This window comes from Rhinopithecus bieti, unplaced genomic scaffold, assembly GCF_001698545.2.
Source record: "Rhinopithecus bieti isolate Rb0 unplaced genomic scaffold, ASM169854v2 scaffold_31527, whole genome shotgun sequence".
NCBI classification, from domain to species: Eukaryota; Metazoa; Chordata; class Mammalia; order Primates; family Cercopithecidae; genus Rhinopithecus; species Rhinopithecus bieti.
In genome coordinates, this window is record NW_016813959.1 from 1,704,658 (window position 1) to 1,717,891 (window position 13,234).

Here is a 13,234-nt window from a genome sequence, read left to right on the forward strand (position 1 = left end):
TTCACCATGTTGGCCAGGATGGTGTTGATCTCCTGACTTCATGATCCACCCGCCTCGGCCTCCCAAAGTGCTGGGATTAGAGGCGTGAGCCACCGCGTCCGTCCCCATGAGCAGATTTCTATTCCTAGCCTCTGGCAACCACTCATCAACTTTCTATCTCTGTAGATTTGCCTATCTGGGCATTTCGTGTAAACTGAATTATGTACTGGATGCTCTTTTGTGTCTGGCTTCTTTCGTTCAGGCTACTGTTTTCAAGGTCTGTTCCTGTTGTAGCATGTATCAGGACTTTGTTCTTTCCTACAGACAAATAATAGTTCATTGTATGAATATATCACATTTTGTCTGCACATTCATCAGCCGATGAACTTTCTGGCTACTCAGCATGATGTTGCTATGAACATCTGTATAGAAGTTTATATGTGAACATATATTGGCAATTCTTTTGGGGTATATACAGTACCTAGGAGTAGAGTTGCTGGGTCATATGACAACTGTGTTCAAAGTTTTGAGTAACTTCTGAACTCCTTCCCAAAGTGGCTACACAGGGGCCAGGTGTGGTGGCTCACACCTGTAATCTCAACAGTTTGGGATGCTGAGGCGGAAGGATCATTTGAGGCCAGGGGTTCAAGACCAATGTGGGCAACATAGAGATCCTGTCTCTAAAACAAAACAAAACAAAACAAAACAAAACAAAACAAAATAAAATAAAATAAAATAATTAGCCAGAAGTGGTGGTGCAGACCTGTAGTCCAGCTACTTGGGAACCTGAGCTGGGAGGATCACATGAGGTTGGGTGACTGAGATTACAGTGAGCCATGATTGTGCCACTGCACTCCAGCCTGGATGACAGAGTGAGACCCTATCTCAAATAAATAAATAAGTAACACAAGCCAGTATCGCTTTTTAAGATTACCAGTAAATATAATTTTAAATAGTTACCAACATAGAGTTTTAACATTATATGCCATTTTAAATGCATACAATTAATAAATTAATACACTATATGAAATATAATTATTCATTAGACAATGAGATTATTTTTTAAAAATGAAAGCCTAATATCCTCTGGGCAAGGGAATGCAATAAATGGGAAATGGGCACATACGTAAACCTCAATGATGAAAATCATTTTCTTTGAATCTGATCACAATATCTCTGTAACTACATTGCATAAACTCACCTAGACATAACATCAACTCTAACATAAGACCCTGTGTTCATGTGGATTTGGGGAAGTGGCTTTTCTGCCTTCCCTTCCCCAGTCCAAACACAGATTCATGCTAGACGCCGGGGACAAAGTGGGGTGAAGGGAAAGGAAGACGGGGGAGACCGAGACATGGCATTTTCCCCCAAGGCTACATCTTGATTAAGTATCAGAGAAAATTGAGTCATTCGGAAAAAGTAGACTCCAAATTAAGATGGTAAGTTGAGTTGTTTCCTTTAGGAAAGGAAAAACAAATCAACTTATAAAATATTCTTGAGAAAATTCCGTGTTACTACTTTCAGTTACGTACTCATTTAGAGATAAACAGGGATTAAAGAATAAAAGGAGGTAAATTCGTGAAAGAAACTACAAACATTGCCAGGCGTGGTCGCTCACACCCATAATCTCAGCACTTTGAGAGGCCAAGTGGGCGGATCACTTGAAGTCAGGAGTTCAAGACCAGCCTGGCCAATATGGTGAAACCCATCTCTACTAAAAATACAAAAATTAGCCGGACATGGTGATGCTCGCCTGTAGTCCCAGATACTTGGGAGGCTGAGGCAGGAGAATCGCTTGAACCTGGGAAGCAGAGGTTGCAGGGAGCCGAGACTGCACCATTGCATTCCAGCCTGGGCATCGCAGTGAGACTCTGTCTCAAACCAAACAAACAAAAAGAGAAAAAGAAAGAAACTACAAACATTAAGAGGGACATCTCAATCTTGCGAATTATTCAGTTTGCTTTCAGGTCTGATTTCTAAAGGAAAGGACTTCCCTTTCATACTGAGAGTTTAAGTTGTACTCTCAGTTAAATACTACCCACACCTCACTCCCACCTCGTTCCCACAATGATAAAGCTGAGGGTTCTCAATCCTGGGTAGTTTGGAGGCATTTTAAAAACAAACTAACAGGCCAGGCACGGTGGCTCACACCTGTAATCCCAGCACTTTGGGGGGCTGAGGTCAGGAGTTCAAGACCAGCCTGGCCAACGTGGTGAAACCTTGTCTCTCCTAAAAATACAAGAATTAGCCAGGCATGGTGGTGCACACCTGTAGTCTCAGCTACTTGGGAGGCTCAGGCAGGAGAATGGCTTGAACCTGGGAGGTGGAGGTTGCAGTGAGCCAAGACTGTGCCATTGTACTCTAGCCTGGAGGACAGAGCAAGACTGTCTAAAACAAACAAACAACGCAACAAAACCTCAGGTCTCTCATGTCAAAAGGAAACCAGAACTCGGGACTGGGAAGGGGTGGTTCAGGAAGCCCACTGCTGGGTCCTCTGGGATACATCTGACATGCCCTTCTGTGTCTGTCTCTAGGCGACTCCGGGGGAAGCAAGAAGGGCGGGAAGAAGAAGGGCTCCTCTTTCCAGACTGTGTCGGCCGTGTTCAGGGTTGGTGTTTTGGCAGCTTCCACATCCGGTTGTTTTTCTGCCCAGTGAAACGGCATTTGCTAAATGTGCTTGTTTTGGTTTATGTCCCAGGAAAATCTAAACAAATTGATGACTAACTTAAGGAGCACCCACCCTCACTTTGTACGATGTCTGATTCCCAATGAGACCAAGACTCCTGGTAAGTACCAGAGATCTTGCCAAGTATTTGAACAGAACAGGACGCCCTGAGATAAATGCAGAATTCTGTGGGTGTGCTCTTGGAAAGAGTGATGGTCTGTATCATTTCTGAAAGCGGTCTCTGAAATAGGGTTGCCAGATTTAGCAGATAAAAATACCGGATGTACCCAACACAAAGAAATGATCAATGTTTGAGGTGATGGATATCCCAGTTATGCAGATATGATCTTTGCACATTTCACGCTTGTATCAAAATACCACGTGTACCCCACAAATATGTTCAACTATTATGTGACCACAAAAATGTTAAAAACCGAATGCCGTATTAAATGTTATTACATTTCAATTTCAGATAAACAATGAAAAATGTCTTAATATAAATGTGACCCATGCAATATTTGGAATATACTTCCTCCAAAAAAGTATCCATCGTTTATCTGAAATTCACATTGAACGGCACATCTGTATCTTATCTGGCACGCCTACTATGGAATCCTATTCAAAATATTGTGTGTCCACAGCTTTCATAAGATGAAGTCTGTGTTGGCCTCCTTTAGCCCAAAGTTAAATACCACTACATTAGGTAAATAATCATCTTAGGTATCCCATAATCAAACTAGCATCAGTAACAACTGTTTGAGGCCATACTTCATGTCAATCACTTTGTTATATTATCCCGAATCCTTGCAACAGTTCTCTGCAAGATACACGTATTGATCTCCAGTTTATAAATGAGAAAACTGAGAATCAGAGACTATGTATAAATATAGAACCCTGTGCAATAGAGGACTCCTTTCACCGTCACTTCATCCTGATTTGCGAACATTCTTGGAGTCTAGCTTTTTCAGTGTTATTTGTCACAAAGAGGAAAACCAACTGCGACGTGGAGCTGTGCCTATGAGGTAGTGCACTCACCAGCTGAGCTGTTCTATGCCCAACACGGGCCTCCCAGCTCAGAATTAAACATCCTGCCTCTGCAACATTACAAGTAAGCAGAGGTATAGATTGTCGGGGAAAAAAAAAATAGTTCTCCTATTACCACGTGGCCCTAAGCAGAGCATCTGAGCATTTTCTGCCTCAGCTTTCTGTCTATAAAACAAGGATACAAGTGGCATTTTTATCTATTATTTCCTTCTTCAATAAGCAGTCATAAAGTGGTTACTCACTTTGCAAATATCAGCTCATTTAACCCATCTTAGAGGGTTGTCGTGAGGGTTCAATGAGTAAGTGCAAGTCAAGCATTTACAACAGGGCTGAGCACATTGTGAACACCCAGCAAATGTTGGATGTTAATTATTATTATTATTATTATCATTATCATCATCGTCGTCACTCAGAACTAGAAACTTTAACTCCCCAATAGCCAGGTGTGGTATAGTTAGTGAAATTGTATCTTCCATGAAAGTTAGGTTCTAAAGTCTAAGTCAAAGGCAATAACCAGCTACATCATTGTGATATGCATTAGTTGGGGTATCCTGCAGCCTCCTGACCAGTGAACCAGCTTCTCCAGTGTTGGGAAGAGTGGTTTCTTTGGTTAAGCATCACACAAAATCATTGGCTTTTATGTAGGTCTTGGAAAAAATCCGTTTCCATTACTGTCGTCTTTGAGTACACGCTTGCATAAATCAAACATGCTTGTGGCCTGACTCCTCTCTCAGCAGATGGCCTGCAACGTGGCAGGAGATGGCTTTAAACTGTACCTCTGGGAGGAAGGCTTTTGGTAATCCACTGGCTTACATTATTTTATTTTTTCTTTTGAGACAGAGCCTTGCTCTGTCACCAGGCTGGAGTGCAGTGGTACGATCTCGGCTCACTGCAACCTCCGACTCCCTGATTCAAGGTATTCTCCTGCCTCAGCCTCCCGAGTAGCTGGGACTACAGGTGCCCGCCACCACGCCCAGCTAATTTTTTGTATTTTTAGTAAAGATGGGGTTTCAACATGTTGGCCAGGATGGTCTCGATCTCCTGACCTCGTGATCTGCCCGCCTCAGCCTCCCAAAGTGCTGGGATTACAGGCGTGAGCCACTGCGCCCGGCCCTACCTTTTCTTTGGGAAGGTAAATGTTGCTGAAATATCTGTCCTTTTCTGTTGTGCTTGCTTCTCCTTAGCTCTGGCACCTACCTCTCTGTTTTCATGTCCATTTCTGGGAATAGCCCAACCCTGATACAGAAGCCTGGTGACACCTTAGACAGCACCTAGTGTGCCCTCTTTATTTTCTAGAAGACTAGAGACTATGGAGATTTCCATGCCTCACCCCAGGGCACCTAGAGCAGGGGCTGGGAATCACAATCCACGATCAAATCTCAAGTTCCTCCCCACCCACAGGCACATACGCGGTTTGCTAGTTCTCCCGAATCCTCCGGGGCTTCACAGGCACAGATCCTGTGCTCATCTGCTGAACAGGGAACCCTCAGGAGCAGGCTCCAGCCTCTACTCCTCTCATTCTCCTCGTGCAGCAAACCTGGGGCCTGCTAAGTCTGTGCTGCTGACTCACCAAAGGCTGGCTCGCTGCTGTTTTTAAATGTAGGTTTTATTATTGTTAAGGGATGGAGAGGTCAACAGACCAGAAGATGGTTACCATTAAAAAGACAGTCACGGCTGGGCATGGTGGCTCATGCCTGTAATCCCAACACTTTGGGAGGCTGAGGCGGGTGGGTCACCTGAGGTCAGGAGTTTGAGACCAGCCTAACATGGTGAAACCGTGCCTCTACTAAAAGTACAAAAATTAGCCTGGCGTAGTGGCGCATGCCTGTAATCCAAGCTACTTGGGAGGATGAGGCAGAATTGCTTGTACCCGGGAGGCGGAGGTTGCAGGGAGCCGAGATTGCGCCACTGCACTCCAGCCTCAGTGACAGAGGGAGATTCTGTCTCAAAAAAAAAAAAAAAAAAAAGACGCAGTGCTCGAGAGGAGGGGGCCTGCCACAGAGGGCCATGAGGGGAAGCACCAGGGCTGGGTTTGGGGGTGGGGGAGTAAGGAGAAATCACAGGCCAGAGCCTTGAGGGTCATTCCCATGGGATGGAGCCAGTGAGGAAGCATGAACAGGCCAAGCAGGTTCAGCACTGGCAAGTTTGAATGGTTTCAGCAGGGCTTCAAAATGTAGGCACTTTCTCAAGTTGGCCGGTACCCGGGGCCCTGAGGTGACCAGGGCAGGGAAATACTGGCCCAGAGTGTAAGAGCCCTGTGAGAGCCTGACAAAGGTAGGGGTCGGGGGTTAAGGGCTTTGGATAGTTGGTTTGCATCTGAAAGATGTGCTTGCGGGAATTTGTTTGCTATCTCCTGGAATTAGCTAGCCCCCAGGAAGGGCAGTCTCTCCTGAACCAGCGAGGCCCCAAGATGCCAGAGCATCATAAGATACAGCATATTTCAAAAGCATGGCAAACACCCCTGCCCATGGAGGCGAAAATGGCTGGAGAAAGGAGTGGGATGGAAGTGATACACTTGGAGAAGTAAAGAGGAAAAACCCTTCAGCAGCTGGAGCAGAAAAATGAGAGAATAGCTCAGGGAAATTTTAGAAGTTTTGCACGTTGGTACAAAAACAAAGGAGGCCCTTTACATGGACCTGATAGAAAACAACTCAGGACAGGTTTGAGGAAAAACAGGGCAAGCCCTAAGAGAACTCAGCTCAGGATTCCGAGTCTGCACAAACCAGAGGGGCCCTGTGAGAGAGGAGAGTCCCGCATCAGCTCTGCTACGGCCTCGCAAAGCCCTTCACCTCTCTGGGCCTCAGTCTCCCCCAGGGCCCTGCCACCCCATAGGATGCCTCTGCAGGAATTAGAAAAGATCTCCCAGTCCAAGTGGGACACGACCCTTAACAGGATGGACAGCCTGGCAAGCATGGTGGCAGCTCTGGCCTCCCCACCATAAAATGATGGTCCTTTTGGCTTTCTTCTGGCTCTAGAAGCTTCCATTTTCTTGTAATTATGCCTTTTTCTCTCTGCTCCTGGCGCTTAAGAAGAAAGAGGCCTCAGGCACATGGTTAAAGCAAGTGTTAATCATGCCTGCTTTCACCATTTTAACCTCTGTACTGATCTTTTCTCTTTTTTTTTTTCAAGACAGGGTCTCACACTGTCATTCAGGCTGGAGTGCAGTGGTGCGATCTCAGCTCACTGCAACCTCTGCATCCCAGGTTTAAGCAATCCTCCTGCCTCAGCCTCCCGAGTAGCTGGTATTACAGGGACACCCCACGCCCCCCAGCTAATTTTTTGTATTTTTAGTAGAGACAGGGTTTCACCATGTTGGCCAGGGTGGTCTCGAACTCTTGACCTCAGGCGATCCGCCCACCTCGGCCTCCCAAAGTGCTGGGATTACAGGCGTGAGCCACCGTGCCCAGCCTATACTCATCTTAACTCAGTTAATCCTCAACCGCCTGATGAAATAGATACTATGGGTTGAATATCCCTTTATCTGAAATGCTTGGGACCAGGAGTGTTTTACACTTTAAATTTCTGTGGCTATTGGAATATCTATATGAGCCTAATGAGATATCTTGGGATGGGACTAAGTCTAAACACAAAATTCATCTGTTTCATATGGGTCTTATACACATAGCCCTAAGGTAATTGTATAGAATATTTTAAATAATTGTATACGTGAAACAGTTTTGGCTGCAACCTGCCTCACGAGCTCAGTTGTGGAATTCTCCACTGTGGCAGCAGGTTGGAGCTCAAAGTTTTCAAGCTTTGAATTTTCTGATTGGGGACGCTCAATCTACATTATTATCCTTATTTTACAAATAGAGACATTGAGGCAGAGACAGCCCGAGTCCACAAAGCTAGTAAACAGCACAGCTGGGATCTTAACCACTCAGGACACTCAGAATCATCATCTGAGAGCTCATGGGAGTCGAATTAGACCATTTCTAAAGTTCTCTCCACATGGGCGGTTCTATGAATTTCTTTTTAAAATTATTTTATTTAATTATTTATTTATTTATTTATTTATTTGAGACTGAGTCTTGCTCTGTCACCCATGCTGGAGTGGAGTGGCATGATCTCGGCTCACTGCAACCTCTGCCTCCCGGGTTCAAGCGATTCTCCTGACTCAGCCTCCCCAGTAGCTGAGACTACAGGTGCCCACCACCATGCCTGGCTAATTTTTGTAGTTTTAAGAGATGGGGTTTCACCATGTTGGCCAGGCTGGTCTCGAACTCCTGACCTCAGGTGATTTGCCCACCTCAGCCTTCCAAGTGCTGGGATTACAGGCGTGAGCCACTGCACCTGGCTGGTTCTCTGAATGTCTGAGACATTTTCTCCTTGCTCTTAATCACATTTTTTTCTAGAGAATCACCGCCTGATAGGACTTTCAGAAATGATTAAATGCCCCATGTCTGCACTATTCAATAGGGTGGCCACCGTTACATGAAATGTTTACATTTACATGAAACGTTTTAAAATGTTAATTAATTTTTAATTTTAATGAATTTAAATGTAAATAGCCACATGTGGCTGGTCACTACTGTATCTGACATTGCAGCTCTACCAAAGCCTTAAAAAATCATCTAATTGTATAGTGATGTCTCCTCACAACTACCAGGGAAGCATGTGGGCATTCTAGAAGCTTCTCTAAGGTTAAGTCAAAACCAGCTTTGGCCCCACCCCCCTCCCAGCAACTTAGGGAGTCCACAAAGAGAAGCCATCAGGTTGCCGTAGCCCCTCTCCTCTAACCCCTCACACAGACCTGAGACAGAATTTTCTCCATCCTAGTTTGATCTGTGCCTGACCCAGGCTGGTTACCACCAGCACCCGCATTACCTCCCCAGGGGGGCTCACCCCTCTGGCTCCTCTCCTTCCAGCCAAGCTCCATTTCTCCCCCAATTCCTAGAGCAAGGGCTGAGTGGTCAGCAGATGACCGCCGCCCTGCCTTCAGCCCACCTCTGGGTCCCCTCCCATGGCCTCCTCTTCTTTTTTCTTTCATTATTATTATTATTATTATTATTATTATTATTATTATTATTATTTTGAGACAGAGTTTCACTCTTGTTGCCTAGGCCTGGAGTGCAAGGGCTCAATCTCAGCTCACTGCAACCTCCGCCCCCTGTGTTCAAGCAATTCTCCTGCCTCAGCCTCCCAAGTAGCTGGGATTATAAGCGTGTGCCACTATGCCTGGCTAATTTTTGTATTTTTAGTAGAAACTGGATTTCACCATGTTGGCCAGGCTGGTCTCGAACTCCTGACCTCAGGCAATACACCCACCTTGGCCTCCCAAAGTGCTGGGATTATAGGCATGAGCCACCGTGCCCAGCCGGCCTCCTCTTCTTTGCTGGGTTACTCTTCTGCAGCCGCAGCCTGCAGATTTTTCCATCTCCATCCTTGTGTAGATGCAAGAAGACATCTCAGGTTATCCCACAGGAAGCCCAAGTGCGCCCCGCATTCACTCTGCCCCCTTTTGCAGCCTTGCTACAGAGTCAGGGCTGAGGACAGAAAGCACAATGCTTTGGCTCTTATTGCCATGGTTATGGGGTGCTAGCATCTCCCCAAGAGGTTGGGATTATTTCTACTGCGGGACCCGCAGGCAGGCTCCAGCCACTCCTAGCCCTCTACCTTGGAGCTGGCACTGACTCTCCCACTCAAGTGTGGATGTGCTGGAGGGTTTCATAGTGCCTCAGACCATCAACAAATGAAGGGGTCACAGGCCCACCCCCGGGACGTTCTCTCTCCAGGTGTGATGGACCACTACTTGGTCATGCACCAGCTGCGCTGTAACGGGGTCCTCGAGGGCATCCGGATTTGCAGAAAGGGATTCCCTAGCCGGATCCTCTATGCTGACTTCAAGCAGCGGTAGGTTCCCTCTCTCCTGTGTATCTCTCTCCTTCCGAGGGCAACTTCTGCATTCCCCAAAGACACTCTTCGGCCTGGGTATTTGGGGAGATCCCAAGCCTCCCAGAGTTTCCACGGACTTCATCTCTTGCTGGAGGAACTGACACTATGCCCACAGTGAGTGCTGGGCCAGCCCAAGTGGTTCCAAATTCAGAGCCCAGATCCTCTAGCCTGATTGTGACTCTAGGCCAGGATGTCTCAACTTCCGAACTATGGACATTCAGGCTAGACATTCAGTCCTTTATTGTGGAGGCTGTGCTGGGTGTGGGAGGATTTTAGCAGTAACCCTGCCCTCTACTCAGAGATGTGGTGGCAAACCGCACCCCTCCCCGCTGAGCTGTGACAATCAGAACTCTCCAGACATTGCCAAATTACCCCCAGCTGAGGCCCGCAGCTCTAGACTAACTCTGTCCTCTGAGCTGCCATTGGGGTGCGCAAATCCAGGCCTCATCCAGGATGGAGGACAGGAGAGGAACTTCCAGAAGTAGGAGAACTAAGGTCTGCAGGTCACGGTTGATTTCAAGGCTCTTCTAAGCCAGAGGAGAACCATTTCCTCTGACAGCAAACTTCCCACCATGCACTCAGCTGGGCTTCCTTCTTTCATGCTTCTCTCCCACCCACCATGGCCTCCTTGCTAGAATCAGCCCCTAGCTATTCCCATCTCACAGACCAGCTGTACAATATTCCACTTCCTCCTAAGGCTAGAGCAGGAGAAGATTCTAGAAGGCCTGGTCTCAGCTATGAAGCCTTTCCAGGGATTGGAATCCATTCGGGAAATGTCCTCTCTCCTTAGGTACCGGATCCTCAATGCCAGTGCTATCCCTGAAGGGCAGTTCATTGATAGCAAAAATGCCTCAGAGAAGCTCCTGAACTCCATCGATGTGGACCGGGAGCAGTTCAGGTTCGGTAATACCAAGGTGAGCAGAGGTGAGGGTGGGACTCCCCTAGTAACCCCACAGCCCTGGGCTGCTTGTTAGCTGATCCCTTTCCCCTTCTGCTCCACCTGACCATCCTTGCCCAGTCACCTAGGTAAAGGGAGCTCTGTGTCTAGGTAGAGAGAGCTTATCTCCCTATTGGTTTGTACGTGGCTGGAAGCTTAGATTGGAAGCCTAAGCCTCACCATGCAGCAAGGATAGGAAAAGCCAATGGGGAACTCTAGTGTCCCAGAGATAAGAATGAGCTGAAAAGAGAGGAGAACGTAGAGAGGACTTCAGGGACACCTTGAGAAGAATGACCATAACCAATAAAACCAGCTATCAGGCAGGGCACAGTGGCTCATGCCGATAATCCCAGTGCTTCTGGGAGGCTGAAGTAGGATTGCTTGAGGCCATGAGATGGAGGCTGCCGTGCGCTTGATCACCCTACTGCACTCCAGCCTGAGCAACAGAGCGAAGCCCTGTCTCAAAAAACAAAGACAAAGACAAACTAGCTGCCATTTATTGAGCACGTGAGTATCAGCCCCGTGAGAAGCCTCCTGCACGTACTTCACTGACTCCTCACTATCCAGCGAGGTGGGAGTGATGCTGACAAGGGTGGCGCTGACTCTTCAGGTTCTTGGGAGGTTTAGAAACTGACTCAAGGTCACACATGGATAGATAGTAAGTGGCAAAGGTCAGCTTCAAATCCTGGCTTGCCTCCGAAGATTCACATCTCAGAAAGGGGCAGGCTGGGGGTCCCCACCAAGGAAGAGCCTGCTGGCCCCACAGGGTGCTTGGTTTCCCTGGAATGTTACGGAGGGAGTGGGTGAAGTGGGCCTGAGGGTAGGACCAACGTTCCCGGATGGACAGAGAAAGAGAGTGAAGCCAGTGCATCTGTGAGTCTCTCTGATCTGGGCACAATCGCATCCCATGGTTTCTCTCTGGACTCATCTTTGTTTCCTGTACGTGAGCTCTGTCAGAACTGGTCTCTGTGGGTTGGTGGGGCCTGGAACAGGTTGTTTTCTTGTTGTTGTTTTGGGTTTTTGTTGTTGTTGTTTTGTTTGTTTTGTTTTGAGACAGAGTCTTGCTCTGTCGCCCAGGCTGGAGTGCAATGGCGCAATCTCTGCTCACTGCAACCTCCACCTCCCAGGCTCGAGTGATGCTCCTGCCTCAGCCTCCTGAGTATCTGGGATTACAGGTGCCCAGATACCACCACGCCTGGATAATTTTTGTGTTTTTAGTACACACAGGGTTTCACCATGATGGCCACGCTGGTCTTGAACTCCTGACCTCAAATGTTCTGCCTGCCTTGGCCTCCCAAAGAGCTGGGATTACAGGCATGAGCCACCACACCCAGCCTGGAACAGACTCTGGAACAGGCTGCCTCACCGCCCAGGAGGGGCCACTGAGGAGACCAGAGTCACCAGGAAACAAGTCCTGGAAACGGAATTGCTGCCTCTGCCATGCTCTGAGGTTGAGGCTCAGAGCTGGGCAGAAACAGGCCCTCTCAAGGGCCTGGCTGAACACCTGCTGGGGAAAAAGATCAAGGCTCCTCTGTCTTTTAATGCAGGTGTTTTTCAAAGCTGGGCTCCTGGGGCTTTTGGAGGAGATGAGAGACGAGAAGCTGGTGACGCTAATGACGCGCACACAGGCTGTGTGCAGGGGGTACCTGATGCGGGTGGAGTTCAAGAAGATGATGGAGAGGAGGTGACATAGACCCTCACCTCCACCTTATCCTGCCTTCTCTGCTTAGCAGCTGATGTCGCTTCCTGCTTTTCGTCTTGGGATATCCATGTGCTTGCTCTTTCTTTCCTTCATTTGTGTAACCCACATCTACTGAGCGGCAATCCTGGGCTGGGTGCTCTGCATGGCAGTGGGGAGACAGAAATGAACCCTGCCTGCCTCACAGGGTCACAAAGGAGTGGGAAGCAGACACGTGCATGGCTGGTTTTAATGCCTGTGACAAGCCTAATATTCGTGTTATAGTCGGGGGATAGGGAACTGGCAAGAATAAGCCCCTAGCCTAGTTGGGGGGTTGGAGTTGGCATGAAGATGTCAGCGAGAAGGAAGCACTTTTTTTTTTTTTTTTTTTTTTTTGAGACAGAGTCTTGCTCTATCATCCAGGCTGGAGTACAGTGGCACAATCTCAACTCACTGCAACCTCCACCTTCCAGGTTCAAGTGACCTTCCTACCTCAGCCTCCCTAGTAGCTGGAATCATAGGCGTGTACCACCATGTCTGGCTAGTTTATATATATACACACACACATATATATATATATACACACACACACATATATATATACACACACATATATACACACACACATATATATACACACACATATATATACACACACACATATATATATATACACACACATATATATATATACATATATATATATACACACACATATATATATATATATAATTTTTTTTTTTTTAAATAGAGATGGGGTTTCACCATGTTGGCCAGGCTGGTCTTGAACTCCTGACCTCAGGTGATCCGCCCACCTCAGCCTCCCAAAGTGCTGGGATTACAGGTGTGAGCCAGCATGCCCGGCTGAAGAAAGCACTTCCTGAAGCAAGGTCTACATAAGCTGAGAGTGGGTGGTCTGGGAGGAAGCCCGACAAGCAAATGGCCGTCATTAGAATCTAGAGCAAGAGGCAGGCAGTGGAGGTCCCTGTGTGTCACATTCGGAAACCCAGGCTGTACCCTGTCATTGATGGAG

General features: G+C 47.4%; 1 protein-coding gene across 1 annotated transcript in view; it reads left to right on the forward strand.

Moving 5' to 3' along the window:
* The window catches only part of MYH13 (myosin heavy chain 13), a 67,845-nt gene that overhangs the window by 20,976 nt on the left and 33,635 nt on the right, over positions 1 to 13,234 (forward strand). Inside the window, exons 15-19 of the mRNA XM_017849252.1 lie at positions 2,517 to 2,590; positions 2,681 to 2,768; positions 9,427 to 9,544; positions 10,377 to 10,500; positions 12,071 to 12,207. Coding sequence (XP_017704741.1) covers positions 2,517 to 2,590; positions 2,681 to 2,768; positions 9,427 to 9,544; positions 10,377 to 10,500; positions 12,071 to 12,207 — 541 coding nt within the window. The remainder of the gene's footprint in view (positions 1 to 2,516; positions 2,591 to 2,680; positions 2,769 to 9,426; positions 9,545 to 10,376; positions 10,501 to 12,070; positions 12,208 to 13,234) is intronic.